This window comes from Thermomyces dupontii (assembly GCF_041956625.1).
Source record: "Thermomyces dupontii strain NRRL 2155 unplaced genomic scaffold VTN31scaffold_1, whole genome shotgun sequence".
Taxonomy (NCBI): domain Eukaryota; kingdom Fungi; phylum Ascomycota; class Eurotiomycetes; order Eurotiales; family Trichocomaceae; genus Thermomyces; species Thermomyces dupontii.
This window is the reverse complement of record NW_027192307.1, coordinates 4129998-4154862: the sequence shown is the minus strand read 5'-3', so window position 1 is coordinate 4154862 and position 24865 is coordinate 4129998. Positions and strand designations below refer to the sequence as shown.

General features: G+C 51.5%; 11 protein-coding genes across 11 annotated transcripts; 5 read left to right on the top strand and 6 right to left on the bottom strand.

The window, feature by feature from the left end:
• Positions 1-125: 125 nt before the first annotated feature.
• On the top strand, positions 126-1652 carry VTN31DRAFT_1574 (uncharacterized protein; the record flags this gene model as incomplete). Its single annotated transcript, XM_069401646.1, has 1 exon — positions 126-1652. The coding sequence occupies one exon, from the start codon at positions 126-128 to the stop codon at positions 1650-1652; it is 1527 nt and encodes a 508-aa protein (XP_069264430.1).
• A 156-nt stretch (positions 1653-1808) lies between these two features.
• On the bottom strand, positions 1809-3223 carry VTN31DRAFT_1573 (uncharacterized protein; the record flags this gene model as incomplete). The annotated part of the gene is made up of 2 exons (XM_069401645.1): positions 1809-2966; positions 3026-3223. The coding sequence occupies 2 exons, from the start codon at positions 3221-3223 to the stop codon at positions 1809-1811; spliced, it is 1356 nt and encodes a 451-aa protein (XP_069264429.1).
• Positions 3224-4744: 1521 nt separating this feature from the next.
• Positions 4745-5146, bottom strand: VTN31DRAFT_1572 (uncharacterized protein; the record flags this gene model as incomplete). The annotated part of the gene is made up of 2 exons (XM_069401644.1): positions 4745-4908; positions 4966-5146. 2 exons carry the CDS (start codon positions 5144-5146, stop codon positions 4745-4747), a joined length of 345 nt encoding a protein of 114 aa, XP_069264428.1.
• A 1081-nt stretch (positions 5147-6227) lies between these two features.
• VTN31DRAFT_1571 (uncharacterized protein) lies at positions 6228-6549 on the top strand (the record flags this gene model as incomplete). Its single annotated transcript, XM_069401643.1, has 2 exons — positions 6228-6353; positions 6409-6549. 2 exons carry the CDS (start codon positions 6228-6230, stop codon positions 6547-6549), a joined length of 267 nt encoding a protein of 88 aa, XP_069264427.1.
• A 194-nt stretch (positions 6550-6743) lies between these two features.
• On the bottom strand, positions 6744-7388 carry VTN31DRAFT_1570 (uncharacterized protein; the record flags this gene model as incomplete). The annotated part of the gene is made up of 1 exon (XM_069401642.1): positions 6744-7388. The coding sequence occupies one exon, from the start codon at positions 7386-7388 to the stop codon at positions 6744-6746; it is 645 nt and encodes a 214-aa protein (XP_069264426.1).
• A 412-nt stretch (positions 7389-7800) lies between these two features.
• VTN31DRAFT_1569 (uncharacterized protein) lies at positions 7801-8599 on the bottom strand (the record flags this gene model as incomplete). Its single annotated transcript, XM_069401640.1, has 3 exons — positions 7801-8314; positions 8379-8479; positions 8546-8599. The coding sequence occupies 3 exons, from the start codon at positions 8597-8599 to the stop codon at positions 7801-7803; spliced, it is 669 nt and encodes a 222-aa protein (XP_069264425.1).
• Positions 8600-9730: 1131 nt separating this feature from the next.
• Positions 9731-11648, bottom strand: VTN31DRAFT_1568 (uncharacterized protein; the record flags this gene model as incomplete). The annotated part of the gene is made up of 3 exons (XM_069401639.1): positions 9731-10793; positions 10862-11156; positions 11204-11648. The coding sequence occupies 3 exons, from the start codon at positions 11646-11648 to the stop codon at positions 9731-9733; spliced, it is 1803 nt and encodes a 600-aa protein (XP_069264424.1).
• A 942-nt stretch (positions 11649-12590) lies between these two features.
• VTN31DRAFT_1567 (uncharacterized protein) lies at positions 12591-13985 on the top strand (the record flags this gene model as incomplete). Its single annotated transcript, XM_069401638.1, has 3 exons — positions 12591-13261; positions 13317-13818; positions 13884-13985. 3 exons carry the CDS (start codon positions 12591-12593, stop codon positions 13983-13985), a joined length of 1275 nt encoding a protein of 424 aa, XP_069264423.1.
• A 121-nt stretch (positions 13986-14106) lies between these two features.
• Positions 14107-15278, bottom strand: VTN31DRAFT_1566 (uncharacterized protein; the record flags this gene model as incomplete). Its single annotated transcript, XM_069401637.1, has 5 exons — positions 14107-14458; positions 14520-14613; positions 14673-14999; positions 15056-15104; positions 15168-15278. 5 exons carry the CDS (start codon positions 15276-15278, stop codon positions 14107-14109), a joined length of 933 nt encoding a protein of 310 aa, XP_069264422.1.
• A 336-nt stretch (positions 15279-15614) lies between these two features.
• VTN31DRAFT_1565 (uncharacterized protein) lies at positions 15615-17360 on the top strand (the record flags this gene model as incomplete). Its single annotated transcript, XM_069401636.1, has 2 exons — positions 15615-15620; positions 16710-17360. 2 exons carry the CDS (start codon positions 15615-15617, stop codon positions 17358-17360), a joined length of 657 nt encoding a protein of 218 aa, XP_069264421.1.
• Positions 17361-17705: 345 nt separating this feature from the next.
• VTN31DRAFT_1564 (uncharacterized protein) lies at positions 17706-23284 on the top strand (the record flags this gene model as incomplete). The annotated part of the gene is made up of 3 exons (XM_069401635.1): positions 17706-22775; positions 22831-22944; positions 23000-23284. The coding sequence occupies 3 exons, from the start codon at positions 17706-17708 to the stop codon at positions 23282-23284; spliced, it is 5469 nt and encodes a 1822-aa protein (XP_069264420.1).
• Positions 23285-24865: the final 1581 nt, after the last annotated feature.

Genomic DNA, 24865 nt, shown 5'->3' with positions numbered 1-24865 from the left:
ACTCTTGGTTCCGCCGTTCGGGACTGAGGGCCGTTCGGGTTTTGTCATCTCAATGACCCCATCATCTCTGCACACCCCCGTTGCCCTGAAGGCAGTGATCCGAATGACTAGTGGGTATCTGAACGATGTGTACATTCGACAGAGGACTGCAGGAAATGATTGCTACCATGGTGGAGGCGCACTCCAGAAAGCGTAGAAAGCTGCTTCTCGACTTCTACGCTGAGAACAGTACTACTCCAGAAGGAACTGGCCATGACGATCTACACTGCGAGAAATCCACAGTGGCTGCTGACGAAGATGAAGCAACAGATGTCAAACTTGCTCGTTTGATGTCACTGTATCCTCATCTAGATCAGGAATTCTTACTTGATGTGCTGGTTTCATTTGAGGGGAACGTCACAGCGGCACTGGCTGCACTTCAAGCCAAGCATGGTGCGCATGAAGCGGCAACGCCCAACGCTCTGCCAAGTTTGCACAAGGAGAAGCTAAGGACGACTTCTGTTCCTGGGATACAGACGTCGTTGTTGTCCTCCTTTCGCAGCGTTCCCAAATCTGTGCCCTCACCTGGCTCGGCAAGGCCATTGACGAAACGAGGCAAGACGCTGTATCTCTACACACCAGAAGACGTTGCAGCCCACACACCATGTTCAATCATCCACAATTTTCTGCCTGCAGATGAGGCGAATGCTCTTTTGACTGAACTACTCGAAGAGTCGAAGACGTTCAAGCCATATACCTTCCAACTATTCGGCAACAAGGCTCAAAGCCGCCATACCAGCAGTATCTATGTCTCAACCAAAGAGGAGGCCAAGCTGTACTCATCAGAGTACAATCTTGACGGCGCTTATCGAACAGACGTTCGCATACTTACACCGCGCCTGCGCGCCGTGTCGGATCGGGTGCAAAAGGCTGTCAACGAGCAAGTTCGACAGCGGATTCTGACCCATTACCCGAATAAACAGAAACTCCGATATCAGTCGCCCAAAGAATGGATTCCTAACGTCGCATTTGTCAATTGCTATGACGGTCCTTCCGAGTGTGTTGGTTACCATTCCGATCAACTTACGTTTCTCGGTCCCAGGGCGATCATTGGAAGTCTCAGTCTGGGCGTGGCTAGGGAGTTTCGGGTTCGCAAGATTGTTGCTAGAGATGAGAATGACTCGGAGGATTCCGGTTCATCGAAGACAGAGACCACCACTGAGGCGTCATCACCAACGAAGAAAAAGAACAACAGGCTTCCGGACCATATATCTGATGCTCAGGGCCAGATCTCCATTCATTTACCCCATAATTCTCTCTTGGTAATGCATGCGGAAATGCAAGAAGAATGGAAGCATTCTATCCCTCCGGTTCAAACAATCTCACCACATCCTATCGCCGGCAACCGTCGCATTAATATCACATATCGCTGGTATCGGGAGTCCTTACAACCTCACAGGATACCCCGTTGCCGATGTGGCGTTCCGGCTATTCTGAAATGTGTTCAACGTAAACGGAGCAATCGGGGAAGATACATGTGGATGTGTTATGCTGGGAATTCTCCAGAGTCAAAGACCGGGTGTTCTTTTTTCCAATGGGCCGAATTTGATGATGACGGTGAACCACTTTGGATTTCATCGAGTCATGAGAACGGCGAGTGGAATAGTAGATGATTAAAAGACCAATGGCAGTCATGGACAAAGAATTATATTATGCATTGCTTTTAACGTGTACTACAAATTTTTTTCGACACAGACTATCACCTCTAAGTACAAGTCTACATTTCCAATCCCTATTCAACTTCTCCGGAGAACCCGCTTTATAGATGCTTAGAAGAAGTACACAAGTGCAACCAGGGCGATGATAGTTGCGAGCACAGAGCTCGAGGGAGCGGACATGGTGCTGGCCTTACCAGTGAACGCGGGCTCCTTGCCGCCAGCAGTTGGAGAAGCCGCGCCACCCTCGACGGCGGTGTTTTGATCGCCAACACCACCAGCACCACCACCCGGGACTTGGCCAGTCGGGAATGCTCCGGGCTGGCCAGGGCGGGAGGTCGGGATACCGCCGGTGGGAGCAGGCACAGTCGCGTTCCAGGTCGGGAAGGGAGCGGACGGCGACACAGTCTGGGAGCCACCGACACCGCCGCCCGTCTGCGTTTCAGTAGCTGCAGTACTGGAACCGGGAGCGGAGACACCTGGAGCAGAAGTCGGCGCTGGGGCGGCCGAAGACGATTCGGCTTCATTCGGGCAGGTCAGATCGAAGAGAGGGTTTGTGGTCAGCTCGCTCCCAATGATACCGAAGCTCGGGTCCGGAGTGACTGGCTTTGCATCCTGGAGCGTGTACCACCAGGTGTGGACTTTGCCGAACAGAGAGCAGCCAACCTCATCCCAGTAGATCTTGGCGTTCTCGGGCGACGGGACACCCAGGTTCTCCGTCTTGCCGCTCACTGGCCAACCGGTCTCTGTGATCCAGAGTTCCTTGCCCCCGGCGACATCCTTGGTCTTCTGGAGAGCCGAGTAGAAAAGCGACTTGCCGTTCTGAACCGAGTTCTCCCTTTCCTTCTCAAAGTATGGGTAGGCATCCACGCCGAGCCAGTCGACAGCGTCAATCACCGCACGGTTGGAACCATTCACCCACGCCGTCCACGTGTCGACATGGCCAATAGGAACGTTGCTCAAGGGAGTGCCCGCGATCGCATCCCTCACCTGATTGATGTACGACACGAGCGTGTCAGGTGCCAAGCCAGGTCCGGCCTCTTTCTGGACTTCAACATTGGAGTCCCGATAGAGATCCTCGCTGCCCACAGAAATGCCGACGACCAGCTTGGTGAAGGCATCACCGTACTGCTCAATGGCGGATTTCAGGGCTGAGATCTCGTTGTTGACAATATCTGCGCCAGCAGAAGTCCAGATTCCCAGAAGAAGGGAGGTGTCTTCGGCAATGGCGGCCGGGATAGCCGAGATTGGTTCGTTCTGAGTGCCACCTTGCTTGAAGGGCGTCAGTATGCATTTGCATCATCCATTCCATCAGCAAATCAAGCACTCACAATCATCGTATACAGACGGGCGCTAGTGAATTTACCCGAAGCGCCCTTCAGATTTTTGGCCGTGTTGAACTCGGCCTGGAAGTCCGACTGCTGCTTGATCGATCCATCGGAAAAGGTCGCGCCATAATTGAAACCGCACTCGACGGCGGCTTGGGCAAGGACGGAAAGCCCGAGGGTGACAAGGTACGAGCGATACATGATGGCTGCGTGTGTGTTCCCAGTGTCACTCACTCACTGACTTGGGCTTTTCGAGGGAGGAGGCCAGAATATATACCGCACGTCAGGTGAGAGAAAGGGGAATCTTGCTTCTGACGACGCCTTGACATGTATGTACCCAAGGACAACGCCACTTGGTCCACCCGGATGGTTGGACCACATCAGTTCCTGCAGAGTTCCTGCAGTTGGACTGGATCCGGCTGGCCATTAGGGATTGGGCCATCCCATCTGGCCGGAAATCCAACGCCGCGCGGCCTTCGTTCCAAACAGAACCTGTTCGTCTGCCAACCTCGGGATCTTTTCGTTCTGCCGTTCTTCCGTAGCTTAGGGTTCTAGACTCTCTGTCTTTTAGGGCTCGACAAAAGGTTCCATTGCTCACACCAATCATTGCTCACCGATCAGATCGAGTGATCGTGGGTCCCTGGCAGGTAGGCTAAAAGGACCAGGCGTTACCGATTGGTTCATGAATCAAAGTGTACTTTACCCAGTCAAGTATGTGGATGGGTCTGTTTCTATTAATGGCCAGCGCTAGCCTTTTTCAGCCAAGCTCCAGAGTGATTGGGAACTGGCGGGTCTCTGCGCATTCTAGAGCTTCATGGAAGGCAACAAGGAGAGAAAACGTGTAGAGAATACTCCATACAGAGTAAATAGCTCAGGGATGTTTGCGGGGAAGCTCAGGGGGTGGCTTGGATGAATACTCCGTACGAGTGCACTCATACGGAGTGGGATTGGAATTTGGATGCGAGCATAGAGAAAGTACTACTGGTAGGCCTACGGAGTAGTTGCTAACCTAAGCTCTATCGCCTCGATCACAACTGTACCTAGGTTACGTAGGTTCTTGTCTTTGCGAGAGTGAACGCACGTGTGGTATAGATATCAATCCTCAGTATGGAATTTGACGACGGACAGTGGTGGAATTGAACTGAACAATAATCCCTCTCCACCGTTGCGCGACAATAGTAGAACGACTTTTCGGTTTTTCGTTTGCAACCAAGAAGGATTGGACTGGGGTCCCCCAACCTAGTTCGGTTTACGGAATATAGGCCTACTCGTCCGACCACTCAATGACACCATGATGTTAATCACAGCAAGCCTCGCAAGTGCGAATGCGACCAATGTCGCCAAACCCTTTACATTCTAGGAAGAAGCAACTTTGCCTCATAACCATGACAATACACTCGCCGATACCATTATTCTTGTCGTGGTTAGTTTAGATGATGTTGATGAACGTGCGCAGCTACGGGCAAGAAATACCACAAATATTGACCAAGATAGTCCTATACATCGTTCCACCATCTCAAATGCGACCAGGAACAGTTCTACGAGGCAGTCAACTCGATTATCTTGAACTCATCAACAGCGTTCCGGAAATGTCAGATGTAACTGATGCACTAATTTCTTGTTAACAGGAGTACGAATTGCAGAAATTACATCGTTCAGGTCACACAGCAGTAGTTCCTAGCTAACAAAAGTATCAATCTGACTTCCAACCCAATATCCTCATCAGCGAGTCGACGATCGCCCCGAGTTTCCCTGGAGCACTTCAGCAGGGAGATCATCTTCGTCTGGCCCCTCGTTATACGCATTGCGCGTACGAGGCTTTGCATGACGAGTCCGGGACCCTTTCAAGATATTGGACCGGTCAATGGCCTCCCTCTCATCTTGCTCTAACAATCCGCCGTTGTTAGTATCTTACTGGGCAGTAATTGCGGACAGTTGCTTACCAAGCTGCGCGTCGGTATTCGAGAACGGAGGCTGAATCGGATCGTCAAGTGGTTCTTCATCGCGCTGGACTGGAATAGGACCGCCTTCGACGTAGGAATCGTCGAAGAGATTCTCAGAACCGCGTGGATCGTTCTCCGCTTCGTAGCGGTCATCAGCTTGACGCTCGTAGAGGTTAGACATGGTCAGGCGGCAGTATCGTGTACGCAAATGAAGTTCAGACTATTCTTTACTAGTCGAATATAGAAGAACGATATTTGTCTTGGAACCGTGACGAGAATGCATATCTATATAAATTCGAGTCGTCTGTGCTATGGTTATCGAACATCGACGTCAATGAATTACAGACGTCCAGATCAATCTACAAAGCGGTCACATCACAAAGAACTTGACCATCGCCTTCCTCTCGTCAGTGATCAGCCTGATAATTTCTCTTTGGGGAATGGGTAGATGCTGCGAACAGCGAAATGCGTACGAGGGTACTCCGTAGAGTTAGCGTGGGATTTTAGGGTTTGTTTCTGACCAATCTATCTAATTTCGCAACCCACCTGGAAATCCACCTCGACGTCAACCACTCCGAATACTTTGCAAGATCAAGAATCAGAAAGCCTCAAAACCAGTTACATACGTTACGATCGTGAAGGCGGTTGCTGTTCCTCGGATCCGAGTGGTTGGGGGCTTTCGCCACGTTTCTCATACTTGGAGTGAACATCTCCACGCCAACGTCACTCTGAGGTTATCCGTCCAGAAAGTACTTCGAAGGAAAGCAGAACTCAATTGCAGAGTAGGTAGACTACCTTTGTACGGACACCAACTTGATTCGCACGTTTGTTCCCTCGTGCTCTGTACTGAAATCGGCCTGGGCTCAGTCGCACGACATCTTGAGCCCGAAAGAGCTGGTGGCTGTAGTCAGATTCCATGGTGCGACAAACTCCCCAGATCCAGCGAAAGGGTTGGATAGAGCCACTGTGGAGGGTAGGAAAAACAGGTTTCGTGATATTGCGTGCTGCTTTTGGCAATAAGCCAATGCACTCAATCATTTGCCAGCGGATTCTCCTAATCGGACAGTCGAGATCATCAATTAACAGCATCTATGTCACTATGATCATCACGCCCTTCTTGTGAAGCCAGAGGTCTGAGACTTGTAAGAAGGAAAAGACATAAATAGGGAGGTCGAGGATCGCATTCCAGCGGATATCACTCAAAGCCAATATCAAAAATCTCAGTGATACTCTACCAAATATTTCATATCGCCTCTTGCAAAATGCCGACCAACACCAACCCTGGAAACTTCGCCAACCGTCCCCGCGAGGAGGTTCAGAACATCGCATCAAAAGGTGGCCAAAGTAGCCACAAGAGTGGCTTTGCCAGCATGGATCCCGATAAACAGGTATTGTTTAAGGAACCTCGTGGCCACAATTCTTCATAATGCTGACATTCATTAGAGGAATATCGCATCGAAGGGCGGTCACGCTTCGAGCGGCTCTTTTGAGCCCGGCGATCCCCGTGCTCGCGAAGCTGGTCGCAAGGGTGGTTCCCGGACCAGCGACGACTATTATGATGAGAATTATGAACCGGAGGAGTAGATTGGGCGGTTTCTAGTTTATATTCTTTTGGACGACGGGAAGTTTTGAGATGGAAAGTCATGTATCTTTGCCATGTCCTGTATTGATTAATGGCTTGTCTGTACTGCTGTTCGCAGCAGGGTTGAGCAACTTCAACCCATTGAAGTAATCCAAGTCACATTCAAGCATCATTCGCCAGATTTAATGCTCCATGATTAGTGAATTCCGGGACATAGATCGGACAGTCTTCCGTCCTGCAGTCTCGCGTACGCCTCCAGGAGCTTGTCAAACGTCAAGGTTGTCCACCCTATCGAGGAGAACTCGGCTCTTTCCTGCGGATAAAGCGACTCGACAATCTTAACCCGACACTTGGAATGATCAATGCCCATCTCCTGCGAGGAAGACGTGTCAATTGCCTCGGTGAAGTCCGCCAGACTCTGATCGTCCACCATAAGACACATGCGCAATCGAACAGGGAGATTCATGCGCGGCAGACCAAGCGATATCTTCCAATCTCTGAACGCTTCCCGGATGGTGTCGGGGTCCGCGTCGGCATAGAGACCGTTCTCTTGAAACACTTTGGATGCATACGTCCGTTGCAGCATGGTTAGCTGTTCCGGAGTTCCATCCAACGATGGCAATGCCTCGCGAAACGCATCATTCATCACACGCAAGAATAACGGAAAGAGGCGATCCGAGCCCGGAGCGTATGTGGCTCGGAATACTAGCGGACCCCAGGTGAGGGTGAGAAAGTCTCGCTCAGGACCCGACGGTAGGTCTGTCAGACCTCGGTGTTCTCCCAGGCTGTAAACTTGACTCTGTAAAAAGCTGTTTGCTGAGTAATTGAACGACTGAGACATGTCGCTCGGATTCGATGAGCACGATGATTACCCAGAGATTTGGTGATGTTTCATGATAATCTGCACAAGGTGGTGAGGCACGTGGAAGCCACAATGTGGTTCGACGCCACAATGACAACATAGGGCGATCGTCGATATACTATGCGGCTACTTATGATCTTTGATTCTGAAGGAATGTCTTTCCGCTTATCAATGCATGAAAAAGTATCAGCCTTTTTTGTTGGCATTATGAAGAGACTTCTCGAAAGAACCTTGTGGAAATAGAAAGCACAATCTGAACCGATCATTGAACCTAGATCCCTCAGAACAGGTTCTGTCATCATCGCATTCTACACTGTCATGTCTCATGAATATTCCATCATGTGTGAATCCATAGCTGTTACCTAGAAGACTAAAAAGGGGGAGAGAAAGATCATTTGGCCGCCAATCGGTTTTCAATCTTTCTCCGCTCGGCTTCCCGGACGGCGGCAATTTCTTCATGCGTGGCATCATAAGCGACATGCACCTTGTTGAAGGGATTCTCCTCGCTCTTTTCGAATTCTTTCTTGCAGATTTCAATCCGCTGCTGTCTTCGAAGGCCAGGGTGTTCCTTCTCAATCTCAGGTAGTCTTCGCGCCTCATACGCAGCATAGGCAGCCTTGTACCGTCGCTCCGGGTGTCGATCAACCTTGATATTGTTGGGGCCAGTTGAGATCTCGAGTGCGTCAAGAGCGTTTTCGATACCAGTAGCATTGAGTGTAGGAGCCTTCTTGCTAAGAGGATCGTCGTCGAGTTGCGAAAGATCTAGTCCGCGATGCTTCTTCTGGGCGGTTTTGGCGCCGGCGCCCTTAGCCTTGGACGGTAGTGATGCCTCTTCGGCGGCAAGTAGAGCGTCTCTCTCTGCTTTTTTACGAGCCGCTTCGGCCTTTTTGGCTTCAGCCATCTCCCTGTTCCACAACCAGTCAGAATGTATTGCCCATTTGAACTTCTTTGCCTGGGAGGGAAACACACTTCTTCTTATTCGACTTTGCTCCTATCTCCCACTTTGCGTCTTCTTCTGCTTGTCTCTTCGCCTCCTCAGCGGCCGCCTTCCTGGCGGCAGCTTCTGCTTTCTGGACCGCCAGCCGTCAGCTTCATCACGGTTCCGTTTCGCATTGCGGGGAGAGGCTAAGACTTACCCTGGCATTTCCCGCCGCTTTTTTGGAGTTTTCGGCGAATTTCTTTCCTCCCATCGTGCAAAATGCTATTACTGGAGCACCGGGCGGGATACTCTAATTGGACGTTTGATGAGGAAGCTCCTCCTTTGAGAGATGCCTTGAACCATGAGAAATGGGCAGTGAGGCTCGTCGGTGCCACCAATGATCACACTAACCCTCGTTTGGTTGGTTACATAGCCCAGCAAGTTACTAACTAGTTAGCCAAGATATTAGCTTAGTCATCGAATCTACGTTGTCTTCGTATGCCGTATGGCAACAAAGTTACGGTGTCAAGATATCGGACAGAACTGGGCTTATCCTGGACCGAGAGACAACCAAACACAAGACCTTGCTAGCTAGAACTCTGCTCTCCGACTCTATGAATGCGACCAATGTCGCCAAACCCTTTACATTCTAGGAAGAAGCAACTTTGCCTCATAACCATGACAATACACTCGCCGATACCATTATTCTTGTCGTGGTTAGTTTAGATGATGTTGATGAACGTGCGCAGCTACGGGCAAGAAATACCACAAATATTGACCAAGATAGTCCTATACATCGTTCCACCATCTCAAATGCGACCAGGAACAGTTCTACGAGGCAGTCAACTCGATTATCTTGAACTCATCAACAGCGTTCCGGAAATGTCAGATGTAACTGATGCACTAATTTCTTGTTAACAGGAGTACGAATTGCAGAAATTACATCGTTCAGGTCACACAGCAGTAGTTCCTAGCTAACAAAAGTATCAATCTGACTTCCAACCCAATATCCTCATCAGCGAGTCGACGATCGCCCCGAGTTTCCCTGGAGCACTTCAGCAGGGAGATCATCTTCGTCTGGCCCCTCGTTATACGCATTGCGCGTACGAGGCTTTGCATGACGAGTCCGGGACCCTTTCAAGATATTGGACCGGTCAATGGCCTCCCTCTCATCTTGCTCTAACAATCCGCCGTTGTTAGTATCTTACTGGGCAGTAATTGACGTCGTCCATCCACAAAAAAAGGAGCAAGAAAGGAGAAGACAGGAAGCAGGTCACGTGCGTGTAACGATACACGTATCGTACACATACTGGACCATACCCTCTGACACAAGAGCATTCTCTTTGATGTGTCAAGACATGGATTTCGATGCTAGGCCTAAAACCCTAAAATGCTGAGTCGCCTACAGCTTGGAAGCATCAACCTTACCATTCTGCAGGAGTTCCTTTCCCAACGTCCGTAACTTCTGTTTCTGGATTTTACCACTTCCAGTTTGAGGCATTGTTGCGGGCACGGCTGGAGTTGAGCCTAGGATGAACACGTATTTTGGCGCCTTGTGCCGTCCAAGGGTCTGCCGCGTCCAATCTCTAATTTCAGAAGGTGTCGGTGCTCGGTGGCCGGGAGTGATTTCCAGGAACGCTGCGACCACCTCTCCATAGTAATGGTCCGGCAAGCCAAGCACTGCTGCTCGCGAAATCGCTGGATGCGCGGTCAGCCGCTCTTCGATTTCGAGTGGATAGATGTTCTCGCCGCCACGGATGATGATATCCTTGAACCGACCGGTGATTGAGCAGTATCCGTCGGCATCCAGAACAGCCTCGTCACCTGTCCGGAGCCAGACAACCCCATTTTCATCCTCGAGGAAGGCCTCGGCGGTCTTTTCCGGGTTCTTCCAGTAGCCACGATGCAGCTGATAGCCGGCCATACACAATTCCCCTCGCTCGCCGACCTTCAGAGTCTTCCCAGTTTTCGGGTCGATGACCTTGGCGCTTGCGTGAGGCATGACCTTTCCCACAGTAGTGAGACGACGCTCGATTGAATCCGTCGTAAATGCATTGAAACATGTCGGGGATGCTTCCGTTAAGCCATAGCTGCTGGTGAACTCGGTCATGTTTAGTTCGTCAAGGAGTCGCCTCATCAATGGTCGTGGCACTGGGGCTCCGGCGATGATTCCAGTTCGCAATCTTGAGCAGTCAAAATCAGCTGGTCGAGGTACGGCGAGGATGGCTTCGAACATTGTTGGGACACCATGCAGGGCCGTACATCGCTCCTGAGAGATAGCCTTCAACACCATCTCAGGATCAAATGTCTCACTTGGATAAACGACCTTTGCGCCATGAGTGATGCAGGCGAGTAGGCCGAGAACTAGGCCAAAACAGTGGAATAGGGGCGGAGGGCAACAGAGAACGTCCGAAGACGTAAAGTCCATACGATCCCCGATGAACCTGGAATTATTGACAACGTTGCTTGATAATTCAGTTAGCTGATCTGTGGATAACATGTTCAACATTGAACGAATTACAGCGAGACTTACTGATGTGTCAACATGGAAGCCTTAGGGTTTCCTGTCGAACCACTTGTGAATTGGAGGTTGCAAACGTCAAAGGGAGAGACAATGTTGGCTCTCCTTTCGACGTCATCGTAGGAGACCACCCTTCCCGCTTCTATGACATCGTTATATGTCCGGAACTTGCCATATTTGCCCCGTATTATTATCGTTTCTCGCAGCGACGGCAGAGCCTCGGTGATATCTGGGGAGCCCAGAAAGTCCACCGTTTCTTCAAGGTTATATCGCCCAATCCTAGGCGTTATGAACAACAATTTGCATTCTAAAAGGTGTTAGAAAAGATCCCTGGATTCTGGTAGAATGACATACCTGTATGTCCCAGTGCATACATAAGCTCTGGTTTAGTGTATGTATTGTTGATCACCACTAGAATTGCACCGACATAGGCGGCCGCAAAGAAAAGCGACACATATTGCTCACAGTTTCCTGCCATGATACCAATTCGATCACCAGCTTCAATTCCCAGGGCCAGCAAACCGCGAGCAAGGGATTTGCTCTCGACTTGGAGCTGCCCATATGTCCACCTTGTGTTGGTCCATGGCACAACAAGGCACTCAGAATCCGGATACCTGAGAGCCTGAAAGTCAAGCAAATCGCCCAAGGTCAATTCCCACAACGCAGAGTCCCTAGGACCGTGAGTGATCGCAAGCTGATGCTGCTCCTTTCGACTAAAAGCCCCATGTTCGTCGAGGTGAGCTAATGTCTGCTGCAACCTCGCGAGAGGGTTAGTCGAGTGGACTGCTGGCGACTCCATTGATGGTCAAAACTGGCAAAAGCACCGGGACACACAAACATGGACAGAACAAGGACATTCCCAAGCGACCCCGGCACTGATATGATTTTTTTATAATAAGAAGACGAAGCCTCCATCGGGACTGACATCCGGGATGGCTCCGTATCAATCAATTGCATTCTACCGTGCGATCTCGTCAGTCATCACCGCCGGAGCAGGACCAAATCATCAATCCCAATTTCAAACCCCACTGAGTTGGCTTCAAAGCACCCGGGTGGTCCAATGCCATTGTCCTCTCCCCTGTGCTCGTTCTACATGAAGTTAGTTGCTGGAGCTGGCTCAATCATTGAACGTAAATGCATGGTCTAGTGGGGGCAATGGTGGAGATGAGACGGAGGTGGCTCAAACACAGGAAAATTTTTCATCATATCAGATAATTTTGATCAGATAAGATCCATCAGATAATTCCGATGATCGGGAGGGGTTGGCCAAGGTCAACTGCTCATTGGGCAATTCCGGCATCCCAACTTTCTTGAGGCCCTCATTTCATCCCGAAGTAGCTACTAAAGTACGAATCTATCAGGAGCCAGAAGCTCTTCTAGTGACAAGCTAACCAGACTGGAGACATATTCTAGAGGGAATTGCCGAAAACCGCCTTGTCCTGGAGACATGGGTACCCGAGTTGCGTGATGCGATTTGCTGTCGCAGCATGGGGGGACTTGTTTTTGATTTAACTCTTGTTTTCCCTGTTTTTCTGACCTCAACTATTTCTTCTAAACCTCGTCGTTTACTGTTACCATTCAGTCTGCTCTTCAGGTTTCATAGCAATTCCAGTGTTTCTTTTCCGGGATGGCCGCAGCCCAGCAAGGTTCAAGCGTGTCGAGTAAATCTCCGCCAGGAGAGATACCTTATGACATCGTCTGCGTGGGATTCGGTCCAGCTGCGCTGGCCATAGCCATTGCCATGCGGGAGCGTGGCATCTCGGCCCGAGTTTTGTTTCTCGAACGACAGCCGGAGTTTGGATGGCACACGGGCATGCTTCTACCGGGCTCCCGGATGCAGATTTCGTTCTTGAAAGACCTGGCCACCATGAGAGATCCCAAATCACATTTTACTTTTCTCAACTATCTGCACAAACAGAACCGACTGACCCATTTTGTCAACCTGTCGACTCACACACCCCTGCGTCAAGAGTTCAATGCCTACATGCGCTGGTGTGCTTCTCATTTTGCAGACGTGGTGCGATACAATCAAGAAGTTCTCAAAGTGACCGCTGTCGGCGATATCTCTCACCAGCCGATTGATCGGTTTGCGGTTCATGCTCGGGACGTTAGAACCGGTGAAATTCGGCAATTCATCGCCAAACATGTCATTGTGGCTACTGGTGGGGAAAAGGCGATTCCTCCGAGTTTGCGGGGCCAGGAGCTTGGTGATCGAGTGATTCATTCGTCTGAATACTTGCATACCGTCGGAGTCAAGCTGCCCGACGAGACTGCATCTTACCATGTTGCGGTGGTGGGAGGCGGCCAAAGCGGCGTTGAGATTGCTGAAGACTTTCGATCACGTTATCCAAAGTCCAAAGTGTCGCTTTTCTTCCGCGATTCCGCTCTGCGTCCTAGCGACGACAGCCCATTGTTAGTTTGTGCCGCTGCTCAAGATCAAAGTTACTGGTTTTCTAACAGGTAATAGTGTGAATGAGATCTTCGATCCGAGTAGCGTCGACATCTTCTACCAGTCCAGCCGAGCTGTGCGTCAGCAGACTCTGAAGGATAACAAAGCGACCAACTACGGTGTGGTACGGTTGAACCTGTTGGAAGGGCTCTATGAGAAACTTTATGAACAAAAGATCAATGATCCCAATCCCTCCAACTGGCCTCTGCGCTTGTTCAGCAACCACGAAGTTTGCGGCATTGAAGAAGCAGGAAATCTGCAGGTTCGACTCAGGACCAAACACCGGCTCACAGGTGTGACATCAACGACCACAGATACGTACGATTTGGTTGTCCTTGCAACGGGCTATCAACGGGATCCGGTATCCGGAATTTTGAGCAATCTGAAGGCACTCCTCAGCCGCCCCGACAGTGGGGAGGAGTTCCATGTTCAGCGCGACTACCGGCTTACGTTCCGGCCGGGCGTTGTCCGCGATGATGCTGGGATCTGGTTACAGGGCTCCTGTGAATCGACGCATGGGGTATGTTCTCATCTTTGTTCCTCAAATGGTCTCTCACAAAGAGGATCGCTAACATGGCTTCACAGATAAGTGACAGTCTTCTTTCCATTTTGGCGGTCCGAAGCGCCGAGATTCTTGATTCGATTGTTGCGTCCTTGAAGTCATCGGAAATTCGCGCGAGGCTTTGATGTACTTGGTATTCAAGCTTAGATGCTGAGATGCGGCTTTTGGTTATTGAAATAGAATCGAGAGAAGATGGATGGAATTGATCTCGCATTGTGCGTTTTTTTCATTTAGAGAGTCAAGATTCTATAGCATAGGGGCAGTGTGTGGTGGTGTAAGCAGTGCTCGGCCATCGGACAAGACCACTTTTGCTGCAACTTCAACTACAAATCTGACCTCCAATAACTTCTGGCCGGTTTCGTGAGCAATGAGATCCATCTCCCACATCTTAACCTTGAGTTTGTCACCGGGCTTGACTGGCGCAGTAAATCGGGCCTCGAAATCGCGGAGATTACTTCCCTTGTTCGCCCCATACTTGTCCAGGATGATTCGAGCGGCCACGTTCCAACTATACAAGCCGTGCATGATGATGCCACCGTATCCAAGGGCTGCGCCAGCTTCAGGGGAAGCATGAAGCGGATTGTAGTCACCATTCAAACTGTACACGTGAAAAAACGTTAGATGATCCTGAGGAATAAACTCTGACAAGTGGCTTTTACCGGTAGAGATGAGCTGTTTCCGGCATGGTCTGATGATCCACCACAGCATCCGGCGATCGATGTTCTGGAGGACTGTAGCGGACAATTCGCGGTCCTATTAATATTGACACATTAGCCTCGCGTGATTCCTGGCGCCTTTATTGGTAACATTACCGCGATCACCGCCCCAACCGCCCGATTTCAAAAAGATGGCAGTCTCCCACGCACGTGAGTAGACTTCATTCGTATTACTGTCGACGAGCACATGCTCTCGCTCCATGATCGTTCCTTTCCCGGGTCCTTTATCATAGATGCCAATCACCTTCGATCGTATCTCCCAGGAGCGACTCTCACTGGTCGGAGGAAGTTCTCGCTCGAGGAGGATCCGACGTCGTCCATCCACAGCCTGGCTCCAATCCAGAGATGGACAACCAGGAGGGATCGGTGCCGCAGCATTGCGGGCGAGAAAGTCCACGACATCCTGCTCGTCGTACTTGAATGCTGTCCTGATCTATCAGCAAGAATGGAAAACCGTCGGCTGATGGCTTGATGCTCACTCAGAACAATTGGATATGTGGGAAAGACTTGGAAATTCGGGTGATGTTCCTAAGTATCAAAGTCATCAGCATTAGTTAGATATCCCAATTAGCCTCAACGTCTCGCTCTTACATAGAGGAAATGAAGCTGTTCCTTGGAATTACATCCGATCGAGTGGGCGAAAAGGATCACATCCCTTTTGGTCCAGGACACTTTCTGTGCAGGATACTTGAATTCGGCCATCTTTCCCCCGAGCTTGCTGCTCAGTTTACTATTATACTGAGAGTCATGACGCATGGAAGTGCAGCAGCAACTAGCCAAGGCACAATATGACAGTAACTGTCCAGGATACAGCGCGGTTAGCGCTCGTCGTCAATCCACACAGTTCCACGCCGCTTCGTCAACGCTCAGGAACAATCATCCGCCGAACCGTCCCAGCCCACATTACGGAAGCGATCTGATCCAGGCACAGGCGAGACTCGAGAGAGCCCGCAGACTGCCGACATCGGTGGACCGACGGTGGATACTTTGATTCAGAGCTGGTACCGACCTCCCGCAAAGAATAGTACTGTAGTAAGCATGAGAGTTCGTCATATTGGATGATATTTCTAAGTCAAAAGTTACAGTACTCGGTAGGACTTCTGGAACTCTGGAAGTCGCTAATTAGTGGTGTTTTGAGTTTGGTTGAATACCGTATCTCAACTTCTCAAGAGGCCACCATGATGAAATCAGAAGAGGCATGGGCCGCATAGCGCAGCCCATCTCTGCAGAACACGTTTGCAGGCAGACTTCTTGCCGATGCCCGATAGCGGAGTCCACACTCCACTCAGTCCAGGCTGCAAATTGACTTGCAGAGCTGTCAAATTTGCCTGCAATTCCACCACATTGAAATACACATTTGCAGCAAAGTCACCACTACTGTAGTTCCCATTTCCCAACCACCTCGACTCACGTGGCTCGGCTATCATTGGCCCTTGCCGAGTCATGTGATGCGGTATCCACCGCTGTCGAGGAATTTACCAATGGTGATGAATCCGAAGCATGAATCACCATCGTCAGACAACCAGTGGCGATTCAGACGGCCGTGGAAACGGGAAGCATCATTGATAATTCATCCGGAGTCCACAGATATACTATGTACGAGTACTCTGCAGGCATATTGGACTTCGTCGTAACCTAGTTCATCACGGTTGCATCGACGCCACGTCTTTTCCAGTTCCTGATTGCCGGGAGTTCAGGGCCCTGTGTGGAATTTTTGTCGAAAGGCCCGCCACCTGCATTTGGCACCAAAGGACCGCGGGTGCTTACTTAAGCCTTCCCCAAGCGGCATAGCCGGCTCGACTAAAGCACACGGTTACGGACAAGGCCCGTTCGGAGGTTCCCCAGTACTGGGCAACCGGCAACCCTAATACGTCATAAGCCCATGGGAGCTCCTGGCTTTCCCCCAAATGGATCACACTCTCCCCCCCCCCCCAAGTACTCCGTTCTGTACTTACATTATTGTACTCGTAGAACCCGCCCGTAAAAAAAAAAAAAAAGGGCGGAAAAAAAAAAAAAACGCAGCATATATATGTTCTCTATCATGGCTCTAAAATCCTCATGCCTGACCATTGAGAGTTGACAGTTGACAACCTTGTGTTGACACAAAATTTCGCGTCGCGTCCACATCTGCAGATTTCCTACACGCAATTCTACGCCCTGGGCAACACGGAGCGCGGCGTGGCGCAGATCCGCAAGTGTCTACACTCGGATCCCGACTCGAAATCATGCAGTCGGCTGTTCCGCAGGGAGAAGCAGATTGGCAAGGCCCTGGAGAAGTTGCAGGGATTTATGGAGAAGCGCAAGTTTAGTAATGCGGCGAATCTCTTGGTTGGCAGCGGCGGAGAGACTGGCCTGATCGACGACGTCAAGGAGGATGTCAAGGAGGCACGCAAGGCGGGATACATTCACCCCAAGGCGCCGGATAACCTGTACATTTACCTGGTCGAAGCGGCCTGCGAGGCATACAGAGGGGTACGTTATATTCCGTTGACTGGCGTGTGCGGTGTTGAGTCTTTGGACGTGTGCGGCTTCTGTCGATTTCTGACGCTGCTACCATTGCATGGTCAGGGTCACCACTGGTTGATTCCGCTAGTGGTGGACTCCACTCTAAATCCCGGCTCGATACGTCTACCGGAGATATCTCTCTTCTTGCGACAATCTGTGCTTACTTGCTGCCCACCAACGGGCGGACAAACCGCCGAACCTCGGGAGATGATGTCCGTCAACTCCCAAGGTCAGCAACTCACCATCCACAAAGACTGCTACGTAAGAAACCCGCCGTAAAAAAAAAAAAAAAAAACAGAAAAAAAAAAAAAAAAGAAGTCCATCTCGCTTCAAGTGATTCCAGTTGATCCAATCCGCGTTCTGCCTCCACGCCCTTCTCAAAGTCCTTCCTGGCCCTCCTTCAGTCCCGTTCCATTCCCTCCGCGTGTCGCTGGGCCCTTTTGTGGGAGAATTGACCTTATCCTCGTCTCCAGCCGCGCGGTTCCGACACTTTCGCTGATCGGCATTGTGCAATCCCCACGCAAGCGATGCTGGCCACATCCTGCGTTCAGAATCGTAACCTGTCCGGGGATTAGCTGGACTCTCGCCTGCGCATGTCCCTCGGGAGTGAACCAGTCCAGTTAAATGGACACAATGCGGCGAAATCAGCCTCGGCTCACTCCGACATCTGCGCCCTTGACCCTCTCTCCGAACATCCCAACTCGAGACACCGCCGTGGACACTCCGCCCCCTGGCATCCCCTCAGATGCCCCATGTGAAAGCAGTCCTCGCATCGCCCGTCCGTCCACCGCCCAGGGCACACCCATCGTTCCTCCAATCCGTGATCCCGACATCAATGCGCACACGCTGGACGAGTTGCGCAAACGAATGGAAGAGACATTGCTGGACCAGCAAGCGAAGCAGTCTCGCCGGAAGCTGAGTACAGGCGCCCTCACCCAACCGAGCAGGGAAAAAGCCTCCAGGAAGGCGGCCGCCTCCGTGCCAGCGACACCGTTGGATGGTCCCCCTCCGAACTTGGGCGCAGATGTGGCCGGCTCGAGCAGCAGTGCGAAGGGCCCTGGCTCAGCGACCACGCCCCCTTCGCCTCTTCCTTCCTCTACTTCGTATCCATTTCCCACGACGCCGCATCGGAACAATTCGGTTCGCTTGCCTCCGACCTCGAACAGTGCAGGGCCGAAATCCTCGTCGGAGTCCGGAGTGAGAAAACCGTCCAAAGCACCAGGCACAATTGGAATGATCCCTCCTCCGCCGCCCCAAGAGATCCCGAACCCTGCATCGTTATCGAGCCATTTCTATCCGCCGAACGCGGCGCCTGTGCGCGATGATCCCTACCATGCTGCTCCTAACCTGTACGAGGTAATCTTGAAACTTAACGCAGAGCCTGGGCTCGAGGCTTGGTGGTCCAACCTGGTCGATATCCTGCGGACGAATTACGGCGCAGAAAGGGCTTCCTTGGCCGTTCCGGGTGACATGACCGATCTCGAGAATGTGCCATGGGGTCAGAAGGCGACCTTCAACAGCAACCCGCCGCCGGATCCAGCCGGGCTGTCAGACAACCACCAGTCGACAGCCCTGGGTGGCTCGTCGCACGAAAACTCGTCAAGGGCGAAGGACAGGAGCGCGGCCACAATGTCGAAGCCTACAAGACCGTTATCTTCTTCCGGGAGGCCTTCCCTTCTCTCTCGTCACTCTTTCCCAGGGTTCGGGAAAGACAGGACTATGTCTTTGAAGAGGTCAGCTGAGCTGTCTTCGTTCGAGTCAACACTACACACGCAGCCCGAAGAGCAGGAGCAGCCGCAGCAGGAACAAGCAACAACCGCGAGCGACCATTCGTCTCTGGATGATACCGTCGGTATGGAACCGCGAGATCCCAGGATGGCCGTCTTCGTATTTCCCAGACCGCTCGAGACAGAGAAGGACCCGTTAATAAAGCGAACGGGTATAGTGTCACTGTTTGAGCGCACGAAGCCCACTGTTTTGACCCGGGACTACTCCTATGATTCCAGCTCTCCAACGGTTCAGCCTACTTCGCCAAACGAAACGATGCAGACGACGCCAGCAGCAGAGCCGCCTCGGCTTCCGGCACAGGGGGCTGCATCGGGGGCTCCAGGAGAGCCGTGGCAATCATCAGGACATTCCGAAACAACGCCGCCGAACACTGTACAACATCATCCAGAGCCGCGTTCTCAGAAGAATCATCACCGAAGGATTCCCTCGGATTCATTGTACGAAGAGTATGAACAGACTCCTCAGTCGCCCTGGTCTCAGTCCCCGGCGCCATCACCGGCACCCCGTGCACATCCGGAGCAAAACCCTTTTTTTGCGAATCATACGGTCGACGAAGAGGCCTTTTCCAAAAACCCACCTCCTCACGATTACTCCCGGATAGAGCCGGTTGCCGCAATTGGCGTCGATCAATCCAAAACTATCGCTCATATCCCCCTGTTGTATGCTGATAGTACAAAGTGCAGCCGCTCGGAGACGGTCCGGTTTCCCATCGCCGTTGTTTCTTTCATGTCACCAATCGTACCCTATCCGGCGTCACTTCGACACTCTCTAACGTACCTTATGCCCCACTTAACTGCGTCCTTTTCTTTGGCACAGCAATACAGTCAGCTGGAAAGACAGCTGGCGACAGAGACAGACCGTCCCCGCTATGGTCGATTGCTGGGCCTGGGAGGGACCTTCTCGGATGCCAGCAGCGAACTTGAATTGGTAGCTGGCTTGAGCGGCCAAATCCTCAGCGATGACGGCTACTTGTCTACTCGCGCAAGTGTGTCGAGTCCAGGTGACATTTCCGACATCTTCAGGCCCAGTCCCGCGCCATCTGCTACCAGCACCCCTGGAATCGGCGCAACAGCCAGTGAACAGATCAATGATCCCAGTACGGTTCCCTCTACTCGTGCCAGCATTGATTCGGTTCAAGAATATTTCAACATTCGCCACTCGCGTCCCTCAATCTCGTCTAGTAAATCTCGTGGCTCTAAACAGAAGCCAAATGCCCCTTTGTTGAGCCGGTCAAAGTCCGCAAGGGAATCTGATCTAACGCGTCCGCGCCTAAGAGACGTCGTCGATTCTGGCTTGCTCGAAAGCGGTCGGCCAACACCGACGTCATTGCCGGGGCGCGTGTCCTCTCAACATGCGACCAGTTCTGTCATTGCTCAGCTAAACCGGGAAGGGATATCTTTAACTGAGCACATCTTTCAGCTCATGCTGAACTCGATTCCGTTGCATTTGTTTCTAGCAAAGGCTCAATCTGGCGAAGTAATCTGGACCAACACAAAGTTCGACGCCTATCGAAGGGGCCATTCCCAGGAGCCTTCCGTCAGGGATCCGTGGCAAAACGTTCATCCAGACGAACTCGAATCGATCACGAAACAGTGGAACAAAGCTCTACGAACGGGTTCCCAGTTCACGGAGCGCGTTCGTGTGAAGCGGTTCAACGACGACTCCGCTTATAGATGGTTCATTTTCAGGGCAAACCCCCTATTATCTCCGACAGGTCAAGTAGTGTCGTGGATCGGCTCGTTTCTGGACATCCACGAGCAACAGGTGGCCGAAATGCAGGCTGCAAAAGAACGTGAAATGCTCGCTACTAATGAGAAATTCCGCGCTCTTGCCAATTCCATCCCCCAGGTCGTTTTCGAAGCCACTGAGCATCGCGGTGTAATTTCTGCCAATGAACAGTGGCATCTGTACACGGGACAGCCAATTGAAGAGGCCATGAATTTCGGCTTCACGAAGCACGTTCACCGAGATGACCTCGAGAAGTGTGGTATTCTCCTTTCGCCCGATGCTTCTGACGTTTCGGGAACGTTGGGTGATCACATCAACAAGACCATTGACGATGGCAAGATCTTTTTCCGCGGTGTCACCCCGGCATTGAAACAGCTGGTCGAGAGAGGAGTGGTCGCCGCACAGCAAGATGAAAATGGCCGTGTGTTTTACACCACTGAACTACGTCTGCGCTCCAAGGGCGGAGATTACAGATGGCACCTTGTACGATTGGTGAAGGTCGAGACCAGCAATTTTGGAGAGGGTCACGGGTCGTGGTACGGCACGTGCACCGATATCAACGATCGCAAGCTACTCGAACGCGAGTTGAACAAGGCTTTGCAGAAGCTTAACAGAGAGATGGAGTCAAAGACGAAATTTTTCAGTAACATGTCTCATGAGATTCGGACGCCCTTGAACGGCATCCTGGGAACCATTCCGTTCATCCTGGATACTCCGCTCGATAGCGACCAGCGCCGTATGCTCAACACCATCCAAAGCAGTTCCATCAATCTGCGCGAGCTTGTCGATAACATCCTAGACGTGTCTCGCGTGGAGGCAGGGAAAATGAATCTTGTCAATTCCTGGTTCCATGTGCGCTCGCTGCTGGAAGACGTTATCGACACAATCATATCCAGAGCGATTGACAAGGGCTTGGAGATCAACTATCTCATGGATGCTGATGTTCCTGCCATGGTTTATGGCGATCGATTCCGAATTCGCCAAGTGCTCATCAATCTTATGGGCAATGCAGTCAAGTTCACCGCGCAGGGTGAAGTGTACACTCGATGTTCGGTTCTTCGGAAGCCTGGTATCTCTCTGAGGCCGTCCCAGATCCTGTTGAATTTCGAAGTCGTCGACACAGGCAAGGGCTTCAGTGCCGCCGACGCCCAGCGGTTGATGCAGAGATTTAGCCAGATCGGAGAGGACAGTTCGCACAATGCTGGCAGTGGACTCGGCCTCTTCCTTTCGAAGCAGCTCGTCGAGATGCATGGCGGTGAACTGACACCCAGCAGTCAAGAGGGTCGTGGCGCCAAATTTTCTTTCTACGTAAAAGTGGATGCGCCGGAGCCATCGGATTCCGCGCTCCAGCGACCGGTATCTGAGGCAGCAGACTCTGCAGTGACCCAGTCACCCAAGAGCAGTTCCCACGAGCCTCTGACTCCGGCCGATCCTTCAGAGTCGAGGGCTACGACGCCTCATGTGCCCAGTTCTTCCCCTGCAGACAGTTCTCCCTCGGGGCTAAGTCTGCAGGAACGACTATCACCACCCAGCAAAATCGAACCGGGCCTCGAGGAGGCCGGCCCGAGGGATGCCCATCGCCCGTTGGCACAGCCGCCTGCCCAATCAGAACCGTCGTCGGCTGAGCGACGCGACTCCGGCTACTCCATCATTATCCTTTGTCCTTTGGACCACGCCCGGGAAGCCATCAAGCAGCATATTGAACAAGTCGTGCCACTTGAAGTCCCAGCTTCTGTGACATCACTGGCAGACGTGGACGATTGGAAGGATATTATATATACCCAGGGTGCTCGGGCCTACACCCACCTCGTTGTTAATTCACCCGAATCTGACGACGTGCTGGAAGCGATGCAGTGCCTCCAAGAGCTGGACGCTGAGCAGAGACCCCGTTTGGTGATCATCTCAGATCACTATCAAAAACGGAAGATCAACGCTAAAATCGAGGAACTAGTGTCGTCTGGTATCCAGCTTGACACTGTACCGAAGCCAGTCAAGCCGTCGTCCTTCTCCAGCATCTTCGACCCTGATAACCGGCGGGATTTGAGCAAAGACCGTAACCAAGACATGGCCCAAGCGGTGAACAACAATTTCAAGACGATGTCAAAGATGGTCAAGGAAGTTGTCGGCAATAAGGGGCATCGAGTTCTTCTGGTTGAGGATGACGAGACGAACCGCATGGTAGGTACCCTAGGGGAAGTGGTATTCGCAGTTGCCCGATCCTAATGCCGTGCAGGTTATGCTCAAGTACCTGGACAAGATCAAGGTCCTCTCCGAAACTGCCACAAATGGCCAAGAGTGCCTTGACATGGTATTCTCCAAGGAGCCAGGCTATTACTCTCTCATCATTGTGAGCATCCCTACTTCGACTCGAAAGATTTCTCTGAAACTAACTCTGATTGTAGTGCGATATCCAAATGCCAGTGAAGAACGGTTACGATACGTGCCGTGAGATCCGAGCATGGGAGGCCAAGAACCACTTCCCGCAGATTCCAATAATGGCGCTCTCTGCGAACGCAATGACCGATCAGATTGATGACGCGGCGCGTGCTGGGTTCAATGACTATGTCACGAAACCCATCAAACACAATGAGCTGGGGAAAATGATCATGAGAATCCTGGACCCGAACAGACCTCACAATCTCCTTCCGGATCGCAGAAATGATCGCGCAAAGCAGCCGGCGGAGTGACACATTGATCAAGAATCATGCCTCGCCCGGGCAACAAGATTGCATTCTGACATCATTCGATGGATGTGTCTTTTCATGGATTCGAGCGACGCTGGTTCGTTGCGTCAATCCGCCTTTTTTATCGTTCTTTTTATACCCGCTTTACGCCTTCGTGAGCTGGTGACGCAAATCGCCGCTCCTATCCCTTACAATTCGAGTCGACGGCCGGTTCCGACACCGCAATGATTCTTCTCTCGTGTCGGCAATTGTTCTAGACAGTGTCGTTCATAGCATGGGCGTTTTGCGTCAGTCATTCTGTGGGCTTGGGGAAATTCATGGGACTGCTTTGCTTGTTTCTGTCACGACAACCAGGCTTTGAAGAACTTTGCATCCAATGTCTTATTATCGGCATGGTTTTTGTACCGGGTTAGAGTTGATGGGCAGAGGAGGCCAGGTAGAGGGATGGTACGCTGGGGTGCATCTTTAATGACGGGCTTGGGCAGCTCTTTGTGCGTTGATTTGAACTACGTAGGTAATTAATTGATAGAGATTGTTTCCTTTGAAATCCGGAAATTCAGAATCTATTCAGATTGATTCTTCTTCTTCCCTCGTCCGAGTATTTTGAGACTAGCAAGGAGCCGCTAGAAGTTACGTAGTAGCTTTACCAATGCTCCAGCTGTCAACTTGTCGGAGCAATTCCAAGACTTCCAGAACTGTATGTCAGAAACTCTCTCGTTCTGGTTTTTTTCTCCGGTCATGCAAGCTGTCGCTTTGCGATCCACACCATGCCGCTGCAAATGCGCGTTCCCCGCAAGAATGACTCCATACGTTTGCTGCAGCCTGTAGCCCGAATCTAATCAATGGTTCCTCACGTTCTTCGGATCAGGCGGTGTAGGGGTGGCAGGTGACAAAAAACATGAACTCTCCGGTACGACGCATGGGGCTTTGTGAGAGCCTCCTTCTGCTCTTGATTTCCTCCTTTTCGGAGGTGGTAGAATACTGTAGTTAGGAGGACTGGATGGGCGTGTCTGGTCATTTCGGCGTGGAATTACTGAAGACTAATATACATACCGACATAGTCTCAATCCAGTGCCGGGGCTCTTTGCAAAGTGATTAATGCTCATCACAGACGCGAGTCTCCGAGTACGATAGACCGCATTCGTTTGACTTGATCACGGTTTAGATCCAGTTGATTTACCATTGGAAGAAGCTCTCCGTTGACTATCAGGAGTGATCTTTCGGCATCCTCAAGTGCGCTGACCTGAGAGGGACAAGAGCAAAACGATCAGAATCTGATCAAGCAGTACAACACAGATGAGACCGGCGTGTCACATCAATTGGGCGGCTGTCAATCATCAAGCATAGCAAGTTCCCCGCTTTCTTCCCCCGCTCCCTGGCATCCTCCTCCGCATTGTTACGTGCAGAGACTAGAATGGAACTCTGGAGCAATGATCGCTACTGGAACTTCCAGGCCTTGGGGGGCCCAGGGAACCGCGGTCATGGTCCCTGTGATGAGGCTCATCGTACCAAATGTGCAGGCAGGGATCTCAGCCACGAAAGAGCTAAGTGCCCAAGTCCGTTCGGTTGTCAGGAATGAAGAAG